The 24,005-nt window shown below is 40.2% G+C and overlaps 1 protein-coding gene across 3 annotated transcripts; it reads left to right on the top strand.

Annotated features, from left to right (window-relative positions):
• Nucleotides 1-588: 588 nt before the first annotated feature.
• On the top strand, nt 589-22,172 carry LOC139733351 (oxytocin receptor-like). Of its 3 annotated transcripts, none has more exons than XM_071644188.1 (3): nt 589-1,389; nt 20,837-21,056; nt 21,667-22,172. In XM_071644188.1, the coding sequence occupies exons 1-3, from the start codon at nt 592-594 to the stop codon at nt 21,738-21,740; spliced, it is 1,092 nt and encodes a 363-aa protein (XP_071500289.1). In that variant the 5' UTR covers nt 589-591; the 3' UTR covers nt 21,741-22,172. The 3 variants fall into 3 exon arrangements, 2 of the variants coding, with proteins under 2 accessions (XP_071500289.1, XP_071500288.1); XR_011711074.1 differs by lacking the exon at nt 589-1,389 and adding an exon at nt 9,188-16,535; XM_071644187.1 differs by lacking the exon at nt 589-1,389 and adding an exon at nt 11,007-16,535.
• The last annotated feature ends 1,833 nt before the right edge of the window (nt 22,173-24,005 follow it).

The raw sequence follows: 24,005 nt of genomic DNA on the forward strand, positions 1-24,005 counted from the left end.
TTAATACATGTAGTGATTTCCTGCTGGCGATTTGGGTAGCGAGAATCAGATTATTTAGAGTCTATCGCCTTCATGATTTTGCCTTTCAAAGAAACGAGGCAACTCTTAACCAGCTGTGTCGCGGATTGTGTATCTTAATTATGCTTGTTCCATGCCAGAAATATAATTATTTCTAAAGCGTGTTTGAAGCAGGCAGGAGTCAGTTTACTATAAGTAAACATTACGCTAGAGCATGATTTTGTTGAAACAAATTTGAAACATCGTCGTCCTCTGTGATTCGTTTCTTACATCACCTTACTTCGTGAAGTGTTAAATCATATATGACGAAACGGCTTGTTGTAAGAAACGTATACCAATTTGTGACGTCAGTAAAGTGATTGAGTGGTCAATCAGTTAAGGGATATAACAATTCATTGTAGGCATAACATTAATATTATATGGATCCATGCCAAACTTAATCCATTATGCCCATCTCAGGACCATGAAGTGTTGTTAAACGATATGCATCGCTACCCGCCGTATTTTTAGTTTCGAACACTACGTTATCCCAGTAATAATAAACTGATGGTTCCGGGTTGACATTTTTTCAACATGTCGACTCAGTCACCATTCCCCCATACGGGGTCACTTATCACTCTCGCCGTCATGATCTTTGCTGCTATAAGCAACACTTTAGCGTTGATCGTGATCTCTAGAGCGCGTCTTGAGAAAAAGAATCGTTCCAAGGAAAATGTGCCAGCGTTCTTTGTGAAATCTATGGTTACTGTTGATCTTCTGAGCGCTCTGTTAACAATATTTGAGAAGGGACTCAATTTCACGTTCGGAGATACTGTTATCATTTGCAACTTCCTGTATGCTTCACTGTTGACGATGTTCTTTGCGTCTGGATTCATTAATATTCTGATGTCGTTGGAAAGGAGTATCGCCTTTTGCGCGCCATTTCTTTACTTGAAGAGCATGACGGTGCGCAGGGCGAAAAAAGCAACATTCTTGTTGATCACTGTTGCGACGGTCATCGGAATACTGCCCGTAATGGGCGTTGGGAGCTACGTTCGCTTCAGTGTGGAGGTCGACGCCTCTCGTGGAAATGTTAGCCGACCTAAATGCGGTATGCCAACCGGGACTCGATCAGAGCCCGGGGAAATACCCTTCATCGTGATATTTTTCTCCACGGGCGCGGCCATGTTTCTGATTTTGCATGTTTGCAACGGAGTCGTGCTGTGGCAGCTGATGAAACTGACCCGAGCCAAACCCGTCATGTCGTCAACGAGTTACGGAGACAAAGGACTGCGCGCATCGGCCAAATTGACGCGAAACCCGGAAATTCGACTTGCGCAGATGGTTTCCGTTGTGTCTGTGATCTACACCATTTCTTCACTTCCATTCTTCGTAATGTCACAATCTTCTTTTATCACGTATATTATCAATAGCATTTAAAACCCTGGTACCAAGTTTTACCTCAGTTGACAACCAATGAAACTTAAAGTAGGTGTGAGTGGTTTGTTGTTCTTTCTGTTTCATTTTTCTCCAGGTATGACAGGTGTAAGTATACCAACGACTGAAACACAAAATGTGCTAACCAAGTGAGAGATCAGAAAAAAAAAACCTTGATCAATCTTGTGACATCTGTGACATTAATAAACCGTTGTCGTTGATTACAAAATATATATACTAAAAAAAAATCAGAAAATTGAATCCTTTAATGATAAGTTTTAAGAGATGGAGCAGAATCAACAAGAAGAATACCATCTAGAGCAGAACTTGAATTAAATGTCATATTTTCAAAATACACTCAACCAAGAAAGTAAGTTCCCCCTATAGCATTTTTGGATATATCCCAAAAAGTATTTTACCGTTTTCCATAATTCAAACAGGAATGGGTAGGGAATTCCATTACTCATAACATGGATTGCATAATATCATTGTCACCAGATATCATTATTGGTGTTAAAAAAATGCATTTTATGTCAAATGTATAATGATTGTCATCCGAGCACACTTGATAGAAACGACAGATGTAATCAGACTCTCATCATTTTTTTTTATTCATACATTTCCTATTGTTTATTAGAAAATAAAATTGAGTGTTTATGTAGGGTCATACTACGCTGCCCTACTAACTGATAACACATTTTATAAAATGGGTTCAAGAATGTAGCCAATAGGAAGCGCTGAAATGAGTCACGGGTGCTTTGGTTATTCTAGTCCCATTGCACTGCGTGTTAAATCCTATTGCCGATCGTCTGTGCGCGCGGCGGCTCCTTTGAATTGCATGCACACGCGCTGTCAATCCTGTAAACAACTTCTAGTTCGGGCTGCCGGCCGGCCTTGTGCATAACATGTGTGGCGTACGTATACTCTTATACGTACAGTACAGTAGACCAAGTGTTGTGGGGCCGGACGCGTACATGGAGTCACTTTGAAGGGCAAATCCAACGATTTAGCAGGTTAATTCTCACGCCGTTTTCAGAGTATGTTGTCTAGTAGGCCTATATGAGGAGTCTATATCAAGTCTTTAAGGTAAAGGGTGCATATTCTATGTAAAATAAGTAAGTTTTCATGCGGGAATTTAAGTGTCCGGAAACCCAACCCCCCATCATACTTCGATGTGCGGGATTTCCGAGTGCGACGTGCGTAAATGTTTGGGACGCTGACGAACATCTTCGGACATCTTGACCCACAAAGGTATGTGAAAAACGCTGAAAAATGCTGTTAGTTTTCGAATTTTCGACCCATTTTATAAAACAAATGATGCACAGGATTATTTCGTGGCGTTAGTGGAGATGCAGCTCACTCTCGGGTATTTACAATGTAGTGCAACATGTTTCACAATTGTAAATACCCTCGAGTGCGCTATACGCCTCCACTAACGCACTCTATCCTGTGCATCATTTGTATAATCACGCACGTCTTTGCGGAAGTAAAAATGGCAAAGCCACGGCGTGGGCGCATAGTATAAGGCATAGCAGGATTTTAACTCCTGGTATAATGTTCGCAGTATTGGTAAAACTTTCAATCACTTTACCGAAGGACTTGATATTCAATACTCTCAACGAAGGTTGTTTCCTGGCCTGGCTATCGCCATGTGTATGTGTAGTAATTCTAACTCATGATATCATGCTGAAGTTTTTGTTAAAAATCTATTTAATAGGACCCTGTTCACGGGACTCATTTTATACATTGTAGGCCCATTTACCACAAAACACTTCTCAACTTTAAGGGGTGTCTTTTTTTTCTCGATGGAAATACAGAACTCTCCGCGTAATAAGGTATCGCTTAAACCGATACTCCGTTTAATTTGGTAGTATTAAATGTAAAAATCAGTTCCAATGCACATTAAAATCACCTGATAATCGGGTTGCCTCTCTGCATAAACGGGTAAATAATTTCTTGTAATCTAATTTCTACCCACATATAACACTTTAAGAAATCAAGAATGTCAAATTTTTCATTCTCTGCTTAATTTTCAATGAAGACCGCTGATTTGGGGAGCGATTTACACGTTAAAACACATGTACCAGTACCGACTCATTGCCACACGTAAACGAACATTATACATGTAGCTGACACTCACAATTGCATAGACAGACAGGAGCTGAACGTAGGTCTACTTGCGCTCCTTCCGTGCTTCACAACAACATTCATAATACATGTACGAGAAGTTTGCAACGAAAATCGGGCCATATGCACCAGCTCCATAATTTTGCTTTTCCCCAGTCACTTCTCGAAAAGTAACCCGACGTTCTACATGACTAGAACTAGTGCACGCAAAGAGTCGTGTTCATTTCGAAAAACGCCTGAGTGTTAGCGAGGAGTCTAAAGTCAAACGACATAGTTTTCTGAAGACATATTTTATCCATTAAAAGAGCGTAAATTATTGCTCGTAACTGAGCAAGTGTAGTAAGGTATGTATAATGTACCGCGCAAGCACGCGTGCTAAGCATGCACTGTAGGTTTTTGGTGCAGTGTACAATGCATCATGCATGTATACACATTGTATGTGTCAATTGTGAATGAGACGTGTTTGTTAATCGGTATGTTACTCCGCTTAATCGGGTAAGAAACGCTCTGTCCGAGCCTACCCGATTATGCGGAGAGTACTGTATCAACTTTATTCTCCTTTGATCAAAATGCGGCAAAAAGCGACAACAATAATGATAATGATTCAGCATAACTTGCATGTTCCCTCACCATGTCTTTTGTTAGTCACATTGATATCACAGAAACATGCCGTTACGCTGAAGTGATGTTGAGGGTATCATAAATCAACACAGATCAACATGAATTTGTATTTCGGAGAACCTTTAAAACGGGACTTCAGCGAATAATGGCGAACGAAGCACCAATTCTTCCGATAAGTCCGCGATACACGCTTCTTCTTAAAGGTTCGAGGGACGACTATGGGCAGCCAAGTCAAATCACGAACAAATTAACAATATATTTATTCATTTCATGATCTTTTATTTCAGCTGTCATCCTTTAAAAAGACAACTCGCAAACAAATCGTTACTCACCACTATGAAATTCGAGCAATAAATGATTTGAAGCATTGACGAAGCAAACGTATTGTTTTCTCAAACATTTATTAAGTGTAGGTTACTTGTATTTCTTTTATGTCATCAAAACAAAGGACCGCAGTAATGATACATAAGAAATCATGTTTAAAAGAAGAGAGTTTTTGCCTACTTAAATTCTCTCTTTACAGCTTAATAGCTTCTGCTTCGTCACACCTTGGTGAACATAAAAAGTGGCCCAAAGTCGACAGAACACGCTATATCATTTTCAAAAACACCAACTAATGAACATCACGCTTCGCATGGGCGCTCAACTACAGACTTCGCGCGTATAATTAGCGAGGGTGTTGAAAACATAGTCAGCATGACTTAAAGGGGCTCTGAAATCCAAATGCATGTTGATTTTTGTTGATTTATGATACCCTCAACATCACTTTTGCGATGAAACGAGTATCTAGAAACATTCCATGTAATTATATTTTTAACGATTTTCTTCTATTATTCTTCAGATTACTTGGGAACGCCCACAAAAAAAAAATCCTTCCAAACCAATATATTGAGATGACCTCATCTGTCAATCATTGCTAAAGTACTGAAATGTTTAACAAAAGATATTGGAATGCACCTTCCTCTCGACTCATCATAACTTGCATGTTTCTGTGATATTAATGTGACTAACAAAAGACATGGCGAGGGAACATGCAAGTTATGCTGAGTCGAGGGGAAGGTGCATTCCAATGTCTTTTGTTGAACATTTCAGTACATTAGCAATGATTGACAGACGAGGTCATCTCAAGAATATTTGTTTGGAAGGATTTTTCGTGGGCGTTCCCAAGTAATCTGAAGAAAAATAGAAGAAAAAAAAATCGTTAAAAGTATATGGAATGTAGATATTCGTTTCACCACAAAAGTGATGTTGAGGGTATCATATAAATCAACACAAATCAAAATGTATTTTTATTTCAGGGCCCCTTTAACAGAAAGTATAAAATTAACCAGATTTCATGTTTATTACTTGGCCTCATGATATCGTTACGCAATCTCAGGAAGGTTTTTGAACACAACCTTCCTGTTCACCGTGCAGCGGTCATGCTTTGTGAATATAAACTATAATACGGCGATACTCAGTTAAAGGGGAATTTCCCCAAAGTCGGACAATCCGTTTAAAGTTGCTGTTGTTGTTGATTTTTAAGTGTATGTCAATCTTATATCCTCCCCTCTCCATGTGTGGAAATCCTGCAATATTCGTGATGCTACAGTAGGACACTAAAGTGAAAAACGAAATTAATTTCAGAAATCTTTAGGTGTGCATTTTCTTTCGTATTTTCGCCCTTTACAAACGAAATATGTAAGATCGCAACTGCAGATCTGTAAATTAACAAAAATGTCGGAAAAAAGAGGAACCACGGGACTCGAACCCGTCATCTATTGCTTTCCGTCAGCGACACTACCACCAAACTAGAACTGATTGCCAGCAGTGACACGATGAACCTCGAACAAACACCCAAGCTCCGAAATTTCGACATTGTTATGTGTGTAGTCGTCCAAGGCGGATGTCCTTGTAATATCTTGAACGAAAATTGCGTTGACCTGTTACAGAAACTTATCCTTCACGAGGAGCTGACGCAAAGACAAATAGAATTTCTGTGAAAGCGTAAAATGTGAACATGGCTTATTGGTACATCAGGGAGCTACAGTGTTGTAGCCCAGTCTTCGTATCATAGCATCATCAGCCATTATTACTACTGAAGCATTATTATTTGGTGAACACCTGAAGTAATATGACCGTTACAAAAATTTCGTTTGTACAATGTGTGATATGTGCGTATCACTATGGGGTTTGTTCACATACCTATACTCTCTAAAAAAAAAATCGAGTGAAAATGTTCACTCTTGAAGGAAGGAATAACAGAAAAAGAGTGAATTTAGAGTGAAATTGGAGTGAACTTTGAGTAAAAATTTTCACTCATTTTGGAGTGACCTTAGGGACCACTCCAAAATCTTCGAGTGATCCCTGTGGTCACTCTAAAATGAGTGAAAATGAACATTTTCACTCCTACTTAAAATTCACTCTAACTTCACTCATTTCTGTTATTCACTCCTTCAAGAGTGAACATTTCACTCGATTTTTTTTAGAGAGTACTCAAATTCATTATGCGTACATCATCTACATCGTATTGTTCATGCACTGCCCAGAATTTCTACAAAACAATGAAATTAAGACTGCATCATGCCTTCATATTAAAGCCAACCAGGCGGTTGGCGTGTTTATAGATATTTAGTGCCATGTTTTACATCTATACATGCCCAAGGAGAGCATGCAGTATTGACCTGCGACATTGATGTGCGTAGGTGACTCTTTCTGTGGAAAAATATGATTCAATAATTCAATATTTTACTTAATTCCATCAAAGAAGACAAGGAAAACATGATTCGAAGCTGTTCAAGTTGTCAATTTGACTTTCATTCATCTGATAAGGACAGTTCGTCGAATACAATAGAAAGTGTATGCACTATAACTTATCCACAAAAAAAGGAGAAACAATGCACAGTTTGTCATGGTAAAAGAAGTAGGTAATCATAACGACGGAAAAGAGTGCTCTACTAAAAAAAAAAAAAAAGCCAAGCTTGTAAGACAAGGAACACTGGAATGTAGACAACAACAGCACCAATACACCAATAAAATGTATTCATTTTAAATTCATCTATCCATACCTTTATACAATTGCTCTTTAATACAATGATGCTGATAATACAGGTATACTATGAAGAATACTTACTATGATTTTAGAATGCATGAACATATAAAATATATCATAACATGGATGTTTCCATCTTGGAGATAGGAGGTGTAAAAAAAATGGTGGTGCTTTGCAGGGCGTTGAAGTATTTCGCCCTCTATAGGATATTTTTTGTATAGACTGCATGACGTTTACCTCTCTTCGCAGAAGACTGCTAGTCAATCGTTTCATACTAATCGATCACCCGTCTGAGCGCATTGTGCGTCTGACCAAGGAGGTTTGAGGTAGAGTTCCAAACTAGCTGTAATTTTTCAAACAGTTTTTAGTTTTCTATTGATGTACAAAATAAATCCACAGGTGCATTGATCGTGGTTCATTGCGCCGTCTTGCTTGGCAATCTGAGGTTTTATTTTGAACGTTAACATGACGTTGGCTATATTATGCTTGTTTATGTATCAACTGAAATGAAATACCTCTCAATGATGAAGCATAATTATAAAACAAAAGTCGATCCCGTCCAGAAAATTGGTGCATAGGTGTATATCCGAGTTGTATTATGTAAATTTGTTCAAAACTGTACCCTCCTTGAAAGCCGGTTTTATCACTTTTCCACTTCATTCCTAAAGATAAAACTGATATGGAATAACGTTCAAGTATAATTCTTTATTAAAATCTAAATCACATTAGTGCCCAGGCATGCCCAGTCGAGTAATTTTCATTCTGAATTCATTTTTGCTCAATTTCAATTTGCCTATCTCCTTGTCTTTGCCATTGTGTACCACGTATCTTTTGTAACAAAAGGGATGGCGAAAGGTAATTACCATCACAAAGACATACATTCCTGAGAAAGTGGCTGATTATTATGCAATGAGACACTAGTCAATTGTCTCCCTATAATATCTGGGCGACAAATCCTGTTTGGCACATGCTTTATAGATTTTCTAGTGGCGGCATCGAACATGGCTTCAAAGGAAATACGAGAGTGGTTAGATTGTGACTCCATTCTATTGAACCTCCATGGCAGAGCATACATCTTGCCCGCATGGTGCGAGTTAAAAGAGATCGATCTAAATCCTGAAACCTCAAACCCTCTATCTGTGTCAATTTTCCTCACCTTTCTGGATTATGTTCTCCTTGATATCACTGCTCTTTTCCTTACTAATATTCTTTGTCTTTTTAGTTCCTTTTTCGTCTCATCCTTATCATTCATTTTGATAAGAGAGAACTAAAAGGTTGATAGAATAATAATAATTAAAAAAAAAACATCCCAATGAGTGGCAACCATGATAAACCATGAATCTTACCACTCAATTTTGTTCGGTCATATTCTGTGTCCATCCGTATCAGGCACCAGGTTAGGATCAGCTTTCTTTCTGATCACTCTCGAAAACATAAACTGAAGTTTCGGATGACTATCTTCCGTCTGCTTTCGATGGGGTTATCTCCTTGCAAAGTCAAGCAAAGCTGAATCGACAAACGATTCATGACAGCCTTGCGAAATTACATCGCGCTCATGTTACATGTGAAAGCTGCTCACATGGAATTAAGATTCTTGATCATCATAGGGCTCTATTTCGAAATGAAAAGAAAATGATATTCTTACAGCTGTCTGCTTTATCGTGCTTTCCTATACCTTTTGACCTGCACAGGAAAACATTAGTTGCATGTACATGTAGATACAAGGGATCATTACGAACTTTATAACCTACTGTGCAATTTTGCGTCATATGGCATTAAAGTTTTTTTTTTTCGTTATACAGAGTAAAGTTAAATTCGTGAAATAATTTTATCTGTAATTTAGTATTCTATGCATATGCATACATTTCTTTTTTTTTAATTTTGTATTGAGTTTGTATGTCATGTGCGGTGTTCTTTTTTATTTTTGGACTTACTGTACTTTTGTATTCAACTTTGTATGTCCTGTGTCTTGTATTGTTTTTATGCAGGACCACTTTGTAAATCAGTTTTTTAACTGAAAGGGCTACCCTGTGAAAATAAAACGGAATAAATAGATAAGTAAAACCTTTCGAAAGATAGAGTTTTTTTTTCGAAATCGGACCAAAGACTGTATAGACCTACTATGTGGATTTTTTTAAAGTTTCTAATGCGATACTGCAGCAGCAACAGCACATGCTGGTGACGCATGTTGCTACTGCTTACATTAAACTTCCTGTTTTGACACGAAATTAAAATGAAACCAAAATACCCTGTTCATCAAATCCTGGACAAATCTTTCCTGCACGAAATCATGATGACAAGAAACATAAAACTGACTATAGGTTTAAAAGACAATGGAAAAGAAAGGCCAACTTCTCTTTCTCCAAGGTTAAAGTGTATGTGCGTAGGTACGTATAGGATATATGCGTGTGTATTAGTGTGTGTGCATGTGCGTGTGCGTGTGTTATCAAAATGGGGAAAACAAAGAAATCAAATGCTATGCATGTCAAGTACCCTCTCCCAGTAGTCCATTAAGTAAGGCAGTTGTAAAGTGAGACGGAACAATAAAATAGTAAGAAACGAAACCTTAAGATCACTGCACGCGCTCGCCTCCGTTTGTATAATGTTGTCTTCCTACGCGTTCAAGATCGCTCGCTGTCATAATCATGAGAGTGTTCGCGGGTTTGTTTAGGGTTTTTTTTTTGGCACTTCAGTCTATTTGCAAAGTAAGAGTCGTACACTGTCTGTCATCCCACATTCCCTTTGCACAAGGAAGACCTTAATAATATGTCGGATTATGCCTTTCAATATCGTGAATGCAATTCCCCTCATTTTCGGCATTGTTGCAAACTCGCTGGCGCTAGTCGTGATTTACAAGGGGCGTCGACGTACCAAGAGTAGTCAACGCGGTCGTTCTGTTCCTTCGTTTCTTGTCCATACTCTAGTCACGGTCGATCTCATGAGTCTGGTCGTCTTGTTGATTGGAAGGAGCATAGATATAGAAGACACCGAATTGGAGTGTGAAGTTAACTACGTCACAAGGTTGACTGTTGGATATGCGTCGGGGTTCATGAACACACTTATGTGCCTCGAAAGGTGCTTCGCACTTCGAGCTCCGTTTTACTATCATAGAATGGCGACTTTATGCAAGGCTAAAATCGCTGTATTCGTCGTACTTTCTCTGTCGTTCCTCATTAATACTCTTCCGGTGATGGGTGTAGGGAGTTACGCCGTCAAAGTCGGAAACACCACTGAGGTCAAATGCAATCCTCCCGGCGAGTCGGGGATCCTTAGCAGTCCAGGCGACAGGGCCTTCACGGCGATCTATCTCGCATTCGGCGTGCTCATGTTGATCTTGATGTACGTGTCGAACGGCGTCGTTATTTTCCAGCTACGTCAGCTAAAGAGGAGGGCGAGGTCAGGTGCATTGAAGCCCAGTGAGCCTAAGACAGGCCCATCGCCACCAAGGCCCTCTACCATCGAAATGCGCACAAGTTACGATAGTCAAAGTGATGTATCCCCGATCGACCCTGAGAATCGGAGAACCAACATTCGGAGTGCAGCATGTCGAAATGAGAGAAGACCTGCCACACTTCATCACTCTTCCCGGGGACGTGGGAGTGGGGAGACGACGAGGACTTCGCACGAGAGGTCGATCTCCAAGATAGTCGTCGTCATGTCGGTGGTGTTTACCATCTCCTGGTTTCCGTTTTACGTAATGATTTTAAGTCAATACCTCATTCTTTTTAATATTGTACACAACGAAACTGTTCTTGTTACCCGGTATCTACAAGTATGTTAAGTCTATACTGCCTCTGCTGTCTCTACGATCTAGGTACAACTTTACTTTACGTCACGGCATTCAAGTTTTGTTCAATTAATATAGAGTAAGATCTGACATACAGAAAGACAAAGATTTTGCCGAAGTCGGGCCAAAGACAAAGAACGATGTGGATCTCAAAAAGAAGTATTACATGTTACAATAACAAAAAATTATAGACACTCTGATTTTGATTGTGTCGATTACGGCTTATTAAATAAATGTCGCATTAACCGGTACACAAATCTTCACTAAGATTCCTGCTTTGACACGAAATCAAAACGAAACCAAAATGCCTTGTTCATCGAATGCCAGAACAAATCTTTCGTGCGCAAAATCATGATTCCCATAAACACAAAGCTGAACATAGGCTAGCAAGATGCCGTCCAGTTAGGTTAACTGTCCCGTCCGACGAGAGAATGGGGAAGTAAACTTTCTTTTTTTGCCACCAGGGTTCAAGTGTATGTTGGATACGTATATGACCGTACTGTCTGTGTGTGTGTGTGTGTGTGTGTGTGTGCGTGTGTGTGTGTATGTGTTGGTGGATAACTGCGGGAAACATGTATAATGTGTCAAGCGTGTAGGAATCTCAAGTAATGGTACTTCATTATAGAGAAAGTCATTGTGAAGTGAGAGGAAATAGTCGGAAATAAAAACTGTTAGTATTCTCAACAGCACGTGTATATCATTGCGCTCTCCGTTTCTATTGCGTTGTCTTCACACGCGTTTTAAGACAGTTTCTGTATAAAGTGTGAATTAATCTTTTCGATTTTGGCAGTTCAGTCAATTCGCAAAGTAATGGTTCACACTGTCTGTCATACGTCTTCCAATGGGCGTGGTAGACCTTGATAATGTCGGGCAATTCATTTTATTTTACCCCCCCTTATTTCCGGCATCGCGGTAAATTCGCTGGCTCTGATCGTGATTTACAGAGTGCGTCGACGTACCAAGTGTTGCCAACGTGGTCGTTCTGTTCCTTCGTTTCTTGTCCATACCCTAGTCGTTGTCGACCTCGTGAGTCTCGTCTTGTTGTTGATTAGAAAGAGCATAGAAATAGACGACATGGAGTTAAAGTGCAACTTGACGTACGTCACAGACTTGACTGTTGGATATGCGTCGGGGTTCATGAACACACTTATGTGCCTGGAAAGATGCTTTGCATTTCGAGCTCCGTTTTACTATCATAGAATGGCGACTTTGTGCAAGGCTAAAATCGCTGTATTCATCGCACTTTCTCTGTCGTTCCTCATTAATACTCTTCCGGTGATGGGTGTAGGGAGTTACGCCGTTGTAGTCGGAAACACCACTGAATGCAATCCTCCCGGCGCGTCGTGGATCCGAAGCAGTCCAGGCGACAGGGCCTTCACGACGATCTATCTCGCATTCGGCGCGCTCATGATGACCTTGATGTACGTGTCGAACGGCGTCGTTATTTTCCAGCTACGTCAGCTAAAGAGGAGGGCGAGGTCAGCTGCATTGAAGTCCAGTGAGCATGGTGAGCCTAAGACAGGCCCATCGCCACCAAGGCCCTCCACCATCGAAATGCGCACAAGTTACGATAGTCAAAGTGATGTATCCCCGGTCGACCCTGGGAAACGGAGAACCAACTTTAGGAGTGCAGCATGTCGAAATGAGAGAAGACCTGCCACACATCATCACCCTTCCCGGGGACGTGGGAGTGGGGAGACGACGAGGACTTCGCACGAGAGGTCGATCTCCAAGATGGTCGTTGTCATGTCGGTGGTGTTTACCATCTCCTGGTTTCCATTTTACGTAATGATTTTAAGTCAATACCTCATTCTTTTTAATATTGTACACAACGTAACTGTTCTTGTTACCCGGTATCAATGTTAAGTCTATACTGCCTTTGCTGTCTCTACGACCTAGGTACAACTTTACGTACTGGCATTCAAGTTTTGTTCAATTAATACGGAGTAAGATCTGACATACAGAAAGGTTTTGCCGAAGTCGGGCCAAAGACAAAGAACGATGTGGATCTTAAAAAGAAGTATTACATGTTACAATAACAAAAAATTATAGACACTCTGATTTTGATTGTGTCGATCATGGCTTATTAGATAAATATCGCATTAACCGGTACACAAATCTTCACTAAGATTCCTGCTTTGACACGAAATCAAAACGAAACCAAAATGCCTTGTTCATCGAATGCCAGAACAAATCTTTCGTGCGCAAAATCATGATTCCCATAAACACAAAGCTGAACATAGGCTAGCAAGATGCCGTCCAGTTAGGTTAACTGTCCCGTCCGACGAGAGAATGGGGAAGTAAACTTTCTTTTTTGCCACCAGGGTTCAAGTGTATGTTGGATACGTATATGACCGTACTGTGTGTGTGTGTGTGTGTGTGTGTGTGTGTGTGTGGGTGGATAACTGCGGGAAACATGTAGTGTGTCAAGCGTGTAGGAATCTCAAGTAATGGTACTTCATTATCGAAAAGGTCATTGTGAAGTGAGAGGGAATAGTCGGAAACAAAAACTGTTACTTAGTATTCTCAACAGCACGTGTATATCATTGCGCTCTCCGTTTCTATTGCGTTGTCTTCACACGCGTTTTAAGACAGTTTCTGTATAAAGTGTGAATTAATCTTTTCGATTTTGGCAATTCAATCAATTCGCAAAGTAATGGTTCACACTGTCTGTCATACGTCTTCCAATGGGCGTGGTAGACCTTGATAATGTCGGGCAATTCATTTTATTTTACCCCCCTTATTTTCGGCATCGCGGTAAATTCGCTGGCTCTGATCGTGATTTACAGAGTGCGTCGACGTACCAAGTGTTGCCAACGTGGTCGTTCTGTTCCTTCGTTTCTTGTCCATACCCTAGTCGTTGTCGACCTCGTGAGTCTCGTCTTGTTGTTGATTAGAAAGAGCATAGAAATAGACGACATGGAGTTAAAGTGCAACTTGACGTACGTCACAGACTTGACTGTTGGATATGCGTCGGGGTTCATGAACACACTTATGTGCCTCGAAAGATGCTTCGCATTTCGAGCTCCGTTTTACTATCATAGAATGGCGACTTTGTGCAAGGCTAAAATCGCTGTATTCGTCGTACTTTCTCTGTCGTTCCTCATTAATACTCTTCCGGTGATGGGTGTAGGGAGTTACACCGTCAAAGTCGGAAACACCACTGAGGTCAAATGCAATCCTCCCGGCGAGTCGGGGACCCGAAGCAGTCCAGGCGACAGGGCCTTCACGGCGATCTATCTCGCATTCGGCATGCTCATGCTGACCTTGATGTACGTGTCGAACGGCGTCGTTATTTTCCAGCTACGTCAGCTAAAGAGGAGGGCGAGGTCAGGTGCATTGAAGTCCAGTGAGCCTAAGACAGGCCCATCGCCACCAAGGCCCTCCACCATCGAAATGCACACAAGTTACGATAGTCAAAGTGATGGATCCCTAGTTGACCCTGGGAAACTGAGAACCAACATTCGGAGTGCAGCATGTCGAAATGAGAGAAGACCTGCCACACTTCATCACTCTTCCCGGGGACGAGGGAGTGGGGAGACGACGAGGACTTCGCACGAGAGGTCGATCTCCAAGATGGTCGTTGTCATGTCGGTGGTGTTTACCATCTCCTGGTTTCCATTTTACGTAATGATTTTAAGTCAATACCTCATTATTTTTTATATTGTACACAACGTAACAGTTCTTGTTACCCGGTATTTACTAGTATGTTGAGTTTATATACTGCCTCTGCGGTCTCTACGACCTATTTACAACTTTACGTCACGGCATTCAAGTTTTATTCAATATCAATACAGAGTAAGATCTGACATACAGAAAGACATTTTTTTTTCGAAGTTGGGTCAAAGACTAAGAACGTTGTGGATCTTAAAAAAAGATGTATCTGTATATTTGATAGCAACATGGCTTAGTGATAGGCTGCATTATATAGCCCTTTGAAGATTAAAGAAGAAGTACAGAAATGTTGCATTAATCGCTACACTAATCTTCACTAAACTTCCTGTTTTGACACGAAATCAAAATGAAACCAAAATGCCCTGTTCACCGAATTCCGGACAGATCTTTCATGCATGAAATCATGATTCCGATGAAAAGCTGACGCATACAGCTGACATAGGCATGCAAGATGTCGTCCATCCTGATCAACTGTCCCTATAGACGAGGAAATGGGGAAGTAAACATTTTGTTTTTGCCACCATGACAGGGTTCAAGTGTATCAGGGCTATATACGTATATCAGGACCGTATTGTGTGTGTTTGTGTGTGTGTGTGTGTGTGTGTGTGTGTGTGTGTGTGGTGTGTGTATGTATGTGTGGGTGGATAACTGCGGGAAACATGTAGTGTGTCAAGCGTGTAGGAATCTCAAGTAATGGTACTTCATTATCGAGAAGGGAATTGTGAAGTGAGAGGAAATAGTCGGAAACAAAACCTGTTATTCTCAACAGCACGTATCACTGCGCGCTCCGTTTGAATTGCGTTGTCTTCCCATGCACGCGTTTGAAAAAGGTAGCTGTGTAAAGTGTGAATTAATATCTTTGCGATTTTGGCAATTCAGTCTATTTGCAAAGTAATGGTTGCACACTGTCTGTTATCCGGCTTCAAGTGGGCGTGGTAAACCATGATGATGTCGGGCAATTCATTTTATTTTACCCCTCTCATTTTCGGCATCGCGGCAAATTCGCTGGCTCTGGTCGTGATTTACAGAGTGCGTCGACGTACCAAGAGTAGCCAACGTGGTCGTTCTGTTCCTTCGTTTCTTGTCCACACCCTAGTCGTTGTCGACCTCGTGAGTCTCGTCGTGTCGTGGATTGAAGAGAGCATAGTTTTAAAAGACATCGAATTAGAATGCGAAGTGAGCTACATCACTAGGCTGACTGTTGGATATGCGTCGGGGTTCATGAACACACTTATGTGCCTGGAAAGATGCTTTGCACTTCGAGCTCCGTTTTATTATCATAGAATGGCGACTTTATGCAAGGCTAAAATCGCTGTATTCATCGCACTTTCTCTGTCGTTCCTCATTAATACTCTTCCGGTGATGGGTGTAGGGAGTTACGCCGTTGTAGTCGGAAACACCACTGAATGCAATCCTCCCGGCGCGTCGTGGATCCGAAGCAGTCCAGGCGACAGGGCCTTCACGACGATCTATCTCGCATTCGGCGCGCTCATGATGACCTTGATGTACGTGTCGAACGGCGTCGTTATTTTCCAGCTACGTCAGCTAAAGAGGAGGGCGAGGTCAGCTGCATTGAAGTCCAGTGAGCCTAAGACAGGCCCATCGCCACCAAGGCCCTCCACCATCGAAATGCACACAAGTTACGATAGTCAAAGTGACGTATCCCCGGTTGACCCTGGGAAACTGAGAACCAACTTTAGGAGTGCAGCATGTCGAAATGAGAGAAGACCTGCCACACATCATCACCCTTCCCGGGGACGTGGGAGTGGGGAGACGACGAGGACTTCGCACGAGAGGTCGATCTCCAAGATGGTCGTTGTCATGTCGGTGGTGTTTACCATCTCCTGGTTTCCATATTACGTAATGATTCTAACCGTCATTGCACCTTACTCCTTTAAACAACGCTAACACTGGCTACTCCGATGGTTTCAGAGTGGAAAAATCTTTGTCAGGCCAGTCACTTTTGAGGAATTGACAAATTTATTGGTCCACAATGACAGAAAATAAAATGCATTGCCGGGATCAGTCTCGTAAAAAGGAAAGATCATTACCAGTAAATTTGAAGTTCAATGACTAGTGATGGGTAACTACTGGCTCGATATCAGACATGTCGGACCAGCAGTACAAAAAGTCGGTTAGGGTGCAACCCTGCTTTGCTACATAACGTATGTACTCTTGTTATCACGTGCATTTATGCGTCTAAAATGTATACTTTTAGTGTAAACTATAACTCAAACATACTAACAATACTTCTTCCTTATTTCTTTATATTGTGTATTGACGTATTTTACCATTTAAAAAATCCATGTGTTGTCAGAATTATCAGAAACATTGCAAACTAGCTGTTGATATTCAGCCATTTGGCTTAGACGACTGCCTGAAACGTAAAGTCATGAACCATGAACAATGAACACCAACCTTGTTATGACTATTGCTACTATATTGTCATAATCACCTCTTTATTATCTTTATCATAATTGTTACGAAAGCACTTTCGTAAATAGTGGTGCTATATTGCTAGGGAGAAGGGCACATTGTCTTCTGTCAGCTAATGGCGTTAAGATGTTAAAATTGAAGCACCGTCCAGTGTGAGAATGTTATAAACTGTGTCCTTATACGGTAAATCGATGCCCCGGTTATATAAGAAGTCAAACATAATTGTATTATATTTTACTCTTTGTGACGACGAAATCCATAAAACCATAACATGCGTGCGACAGCATAAGAAGAAACAGCTGCTAGCATAGATCTGTTTGGCATGCGAACAGGACATATGTGATACACCTTGTCCGCCTTGGACTACTTAAAACATGATTATAAACATACTTATTATCGTCATTTCGGAGTTACTTGTTCCAAGTTCATCGTGTCACTGTCGGCAACCATGGATAATCTGGGGGTAGAGTCGGTATACAGAGTCGCTGCTCGGGAAGCAGTAGATGACATGTTTGATTCTCTCTGGATCCTCCCCCCCCCCCCCACACACACACATGCTTGGAAAAATGTACACACCAGCCAGTAACCCAGTTGCAATCTGACAGATTTCATTTGCACAGAGGTCAGACAAATTGAAAAAAAAAGAAGATTTTTTTTTTTTAAATAAAAAGCCTGGATTGGGAGAGGGGGAAAATACAGATATGGATGACAGAATTTCACGAAACCATACATGCAAAAGCTCTTAGAATACCCCTTTAAATTACTATAGAAAGAGAAAACACCTACTGTAGATGAGTGAAAATATAAAACAAGACAAAGCAATTACGCGTATGTATACCTTTCCTGCATGCGGCATAGCGTGCTTGTGGTTGTACGAAAAATATGTACGCTATTATTTCCTGATATGGGTTATTCTTTTCCTGCTTTCATTTTATTCTATTGTGTGGTTACTGGCTGGATGGATCCATTTGAAACTGAAATATTAACGCACTTAGTGACGCTTATTGGTATACAAAGCGGCCTCCTATTTCCTGTTACTTTCCCGTGAGTCGGGTTAAAGGGGCATTCCAGACGATTTTCATAATTTCACATCATGGAGTACATAAATCGACAGCTCCATGTGAAGATTTGTAGATGTTATTGTGGTCATTGAGCAGAGAAATCAATACTCTGAAAAACCCAAAACAAATTACAGTGAACAAAATAGATGACATAGGAGCCTCACATATTTCAGAAATGTAGCAATGTAATACCATTACAATACCACGGGCTTAACAATTTCACCTGTGTGTAAAATTTATACATGCCTTCTTCCTTTGTTCTGCTTCCTTGAGCCCGTACTCAGAGTGAGGCTGCCATTTCATAATCCTTGTTCATTGCAATTTGTTATCAATTTTGAAAACATTCTTACTCCTCATCCAAATCACTATACATTCTGAAACTGTATACCCAGTATAACAATTTATAGTTTTTGATATGTACAAGTCTGAAAGGTCCGCAGGTCTCCTTTTAAATAAGCCAACTTCATTTTGGTTTCGTATGGCGGTACGTGATATATACGAGTGAGATATGCTGTGTATCGAAAAATATACACATTATATGTGAGAAAAAAGTAAATCAATTTGTATTGCATGTACACTAGTATGAATGTAAGAGGGGAAACACATACTGATACAAGAAAAATGATCGGAATTCATGGTTTATGTTTCACATAATAATCCTTGAAGTTTTAAGATACATTTCATTGTCCATTTACACACACTTTTCTTTACGACGTGGTATTCTTATTTTAATTTCAGAATTTTAAATTCCGAGCGATTTGATTGATTTGATTTTGATTGATTCATTTGACGATAATCATGTATTTTGCATACTATTTTCATGATTTATTGACGTACGTTAGATCTTGTGTGGTCGTTATGATTTCTTGGTCAATTTTCTCCCAGATATGTTGTAGCTAAGGGCATAATATTAAAGACCCCTGTTTTGTTTTTCTCTTGGGGATGACGTCCAGGCAGATGTTTGGATTGAACAAATGTACTGTTCAAAAATTTCTAGATTGAATATTCATAGGCCTATACATGTATACCTTGCACCAATGACTATATCATAGTGGTATAAAGTTGATGAAATATTTCTCTATACCTGGGTCTCATTTCGAAACGACTTTGTAATTCCAATTTATGATACTGTGAAACTTGTTTGGAAATCTTTTTCTGACAAATTTTGTTCCTATCTAAAAATCCATAGGAAACTAATCACTTTGTGCCTCCCCCGTCCCCCCCATAATGTTGAACCTAAGGTATGAGCCAGCGCTTTACCTCAGTAGACTGCATTTATCAGTTTATCTTTCCGATTAGTTAATAGTCGACTTATTGTGTGTGCGCTACCTGATTGCGAAATTAATTCTTCTGCCAAAAGTGTACGCAACGTCAATTATCGACTGAAAACTATATCTTTTGTATCAAGTAACTGAAGGATAGCGCTGCCCTTCTTACACGCTTGTCTCTCTTCTAGTTTATTTCTTTATGAACAAATTTCGTATCAGCATGGATCGTCCTCTGCTCTTCTATATGCTGTCGCCTGTATGGCAAATTAAGTCTCAACATTTTCATTTTGATTTTTGTCATTTATTTTAGCATTGGTACTACCATTTCTATAAGGTTTGTACGTAAACAAACCCACTGACCATTATACTGACGTAGTGCCTTAACCTCACCGTGACTATAGGGAAATATAATGTAGAAAGTGACTTTGTTGTTTGTAGTGACATCGGAGCTCTGTAATGACGTTCTTTACTTTCATATCTCTCATTAAGAGGAGTGCGTCAGCTCAAAAGTTAAGTACTCAAGTAGAGCGTGGTATTTCCAGTCTTCAGGGGAAAATGTTATGTGGCGCATGTTTCGACGATTTGTCACTTGTTTACTTTTTACCAAGACAGAATCGCATTGTTGACTCGTTAATGGTTTTGTTGTTTGTGTCAGGAAAAGTGTCTCGACACTGTGCTCGAGGTGGCGAAGCGATGTCCTCTTCTCTGCGATTCGTAGTATCATCTTCATTCATGATTTTCATTAGCAATCTCTATCACCACTGTTTTCATATCAGTCATAGTTGTTTTAATATCACAGTGTCTGCGTCGGCTGCTGATAGTCATGTAATGATTTTAATAATAACAATAATAATAATAATAATAATAATAATGATAATAATGGCTATTTGTAAAGCGCAAAGGTCCACCTTTCAGGGCTCATGGCCCTTGATGAGTTTTGATGCTGACCATGACATGCGCAAAATATCATCATCATTCTCGTTATAACCCCCCAAATCCCGGAAGATCTAGATAAACGCTTGTACAAACATTCAGCGATATAGTTTGAGAACAACTCCCTCCCCCCCCCCCCCCCCCACACCGTAAGTGCTTGAAGGGTCTTGTTTTTGTTTGTGTTTGTGTTTGTGTTATCTATGTTCACCAATTGAATATAGATTTGTGTGCGTAGTCCTATACATGTTTGTTTTTTTCATATGATAAGTTTAAAAGAGCCGACCTATGCGCCTCTGGCTGATGTTAGTTTCGTGAATAAATCGCATGAATTAAAACGAATTGAGAGCGCTCAAGTCTGTAACATAATCCCAATCTTCTACTTTTCAGTTTATGCGTCCATGATGTGTACTGTCAAACTTATCTTCCTCCCCCCCCCCCCCCTCCCCATATTTTGATGTCATAGATTCAAAGACTATTGAAAGCGCTCGACGTCCCCCAGCCGGACTGGTATCTGTACGTCGTCATCTTTCTCCTGGTCAGCAACCATGTCATCGACCCCTTCGTCTTCGTCTTCATGAAGCAGCAGAGTCGAGATGCGCTCAGAGATCTGTGCATGGAGGGGATCTGCTGCAAGAAATGGCGGACGCACCCTGGAGTGGAGGCTAATGATCGAGGCTCAAGTGGTAGGAAACCAGAGAACTATCAATGGTAGCTTATGTTGCGTGACTGTGTCATCGTTGAACCCCGAGTGCCATTACTAAAGAAATGCGAATAAACCACTTAATCGACATGCATGTGCTTTTGGCCACAAACGCGAGAAGGAAATACGTAACTTTCACATCTCGTGAATGAAAAGCATCACTTTCGTGACTCTTATTACATGTTTCAGAAATATTTTTTTTTCCTGTGAAAAAAAAAATCAAAACAACTGAAATGAATCTGGTGTACGTGCCATAATCTCGACGTCAAAGCATATTTTCTCCGAACCGTGTTAATGTTGTTGACTTCTTTCAGTTGGTTTATGTGATGAGATCTTCAAAGAAATTGGGACAAAGTGCATGAAGTTATGAGATAGTTAAGATAATCTTGTAAAATACAAAAAGCAGGATGTCGATCTTTGACGAATTTATCCAGCTTTTACCTGGACAGGTGACATACATTTTATTCTAGTCCCATACTCTCCAGGAAATAAAACTCTGTCTGTTTTGTTCTTGTTGTTCTATCTTTTCTATAATTGTTTTTTCTCTCTTGAATTCACTTTTCTCATGCGCCATCTCACTCCTTCTCACCCAGGGACTGAGGGGCAAAAACCCACCAGGCAAGAGGCCGAAACATCGAGCGCACGCTCCCACCAGCCGCACGCCTGAGCTTGGTATCCGAGGCATCCGCGGTTCCTAGGATGGACACATTAAAGTGGGATTCGCACATGATTCGAGGAGTGTCCTTTTTAAGGGACTCTAGAGTCGGGGAAAGACAGAACGTCCTCACAGTCAGGACAGTGTCATTCAGTATCTAGTGGTCTACATGTGAACACAGACTGTGGATCTACCATGAAACTTTGCTATGAAGCCTCTACCAAAAACCCCGGAAGTAAAATTGGACAAAGGGACATTTTGATGTGTGGTTTCAAAAAGTCCGTTTTTGACAGCTACTGTTAATACTGTGTATACTGTCTCCATGACATTATAATCATTGACTGGTACTCTCACAAATCTAACTTTTGTTTTGGTGATATGCACAATATTTTAGATGTGAGAGTCGTCAGATAGTCTTACTTCAGTTAACACCCTTGTGGAATCCAGCAGCGCGCGCACAGGGGAGGGGGGGGGGGGGGAGAGACATTATAGAATAATAGAATAATATTTCTCACAATGGTATCGCTTCAGAATACCAGTGTGAGTAGACGTTGCAGCCTGAAGGAAAACGTATGACAATGTGTCGTTTTACTTATATGTTTTACTTATATTCTTTTTACTCTGTTATTGCACTCATCTCTTCATGAATACTAGAAGTAAAACTTATAGGGCTACTCACAATACGTGTTCCCGGAACTTCCGATCACTGATCCATGATTATTCGCCTCGCATTTCGGCGGCTGCAGACGTATTAACCCATTTTTACTTCGTCTCCTCTTCGGCTTCTCCAATCTGGCTCATATTTTATTTTCGAATCCCCAAGAAATGAGCCTCTTAGAATAAGAAAAAGAAAGAAATAAAAAATGTTCAGTTGCCCTCTCATTTTCATTGCCCACCATGTTTGTGCATTTGTTCTGCGTTGTTATCATCGTCTGTATACTGTGATGTTTTCAAGTGTTGTGTTGATGGTGTTTGCCCTTTATCATGAACATTCATGAGGCGGTGACGTTATCTCATACTATTTCCGTTACCATGGTTACAGTCATAATGCCGGGCTACCGTCAACGTGGCCAATAATTTTCGATAAAAAAAGAGCAAATTTTGTTTTGTTTTGTTTTTTTTAAGTATACAAGAACAGGGGATAAGTATGACTTTCAAGAAGTAGGAAATCTTGTTCTCTGATCGATGTTGATACCTGTTTGTTTGTATGACGTAACAGGATTCCTTCCAATATCAAAGTCAAGGTTAAAGTCTTAAGTCAACGTCGTTAGGGCGGACTCACACTGTGCGATTTTTACTGCGATGCGCTGCGCTGCGACAATGTGCGATATCGCAGCCTGTTGCACTCTGTCGCAGGTGCTGCGATGTATACCGCACACTGTGCGATTTGTGGCCTACGATTTACACCGTGCGCATGCGTACATCGTACATTACGGCACCTGTTCATTATAAAGAACGGTCACCATGAATGAAGTCACTCGTGACTTTTTTTTTTTTTTTTTGGCGACGTTGTTTTGAAAAGTACATGTATGTTCAAGCTTGCTTTTTTTTAATTCTAAAGTAACTACAGAAATTACTAAATATGAATCGCATAACACTGTATATTCTAAGAAATAAAGTTAATAATGATAGAAAAAAGAAATGCCATATTTTGGTATTGTATTAATTTGGATCACTGCCTGGATCAAAGTCCCCCCCCCCCTTTTTTTTGGGGGGGGGGGGGTTACGTGGTTGTAGGATTCTTGATCATCGGAAATAGTCATTTACAGCATATTACGCATATTTATGTAATTATTACAATGGGTAGAAATCACAGTAAGGGTGAAAAAGTACTGCTTGGTGGAGGTCTGTATTCTCCGAGTGCTTTTCTAAGGCTTTGATAGTGGAATTCTAGCATTGTGGTTTCTCAAACACATAAAATATTGTGCTGACATATTTTTCTGGTTGGCCCTTGAAAAATTCACTCTTGTTTTGTGTACGGTATGTAATTACCATCCAGATGTAAGGGAATCACACTTATTTACAATATATATTGATTCACAAATAAAAACGTGACAAGAATAAAGGTAATGATATATTCAAGTCATTAAATTAAATCTAAAATATAGACACATTGATCACAATTAAAGTCAATTCAATAGTTTATTTATTTCCATCATCAAAAAAGAAAAAGATAGGATGGTACAATGCAGTTCAAGTTGTCGATTTGTCTTTCTATATCATAACTACAGCTGTATGCTTCAATTAGTTCAATACAATTGTACTGTCAAAAAAAAT

The sequence above is a fragment of the Diadema antillarum genome, unplaced genomic scaffold (assembly GCF_040938485.1).
Source record: "Diadema antillarum isolate AM-2024a unplaced genomic scaffold, OU_Dant_1.0 seq00000472_RagTag, whole genome shotgun sequence".
Taxonomy (NCBI): Eukaryota; Metazoa; Echinodermata; class Echinoidea; order Diadematoida; family Diadematidae; genus Diadema; species Diadema antillarum.

What these genes read in the sequence shown, in the direction of transcription:
- LOC139733351 (XM_071644187.1), top strand. Translation starts at nt 15,618, where the DNA reads ATGATGATGTCGGGCAATTCATTTTATTTTACCCCTCTCATTTTCGGC. An exon ending in TCTCCTGGTTTCCATATTAC is followed by an intron (nt 16,536 to 20,836) that starts GTAATGATTCTA and finishes TTGATGTCATAG; the next exon opens with ATTCAAAGACTATTGAAAGC. An exon ending in TAATGATCGAGGCTCAAGTG is followed by an intron (nt 21,057 to 21,666) that starts GTAGGAAACCAG and finishes CTTCTCACCCAG; the next exon opens with GGACTGAGGGGCAAAAACCC.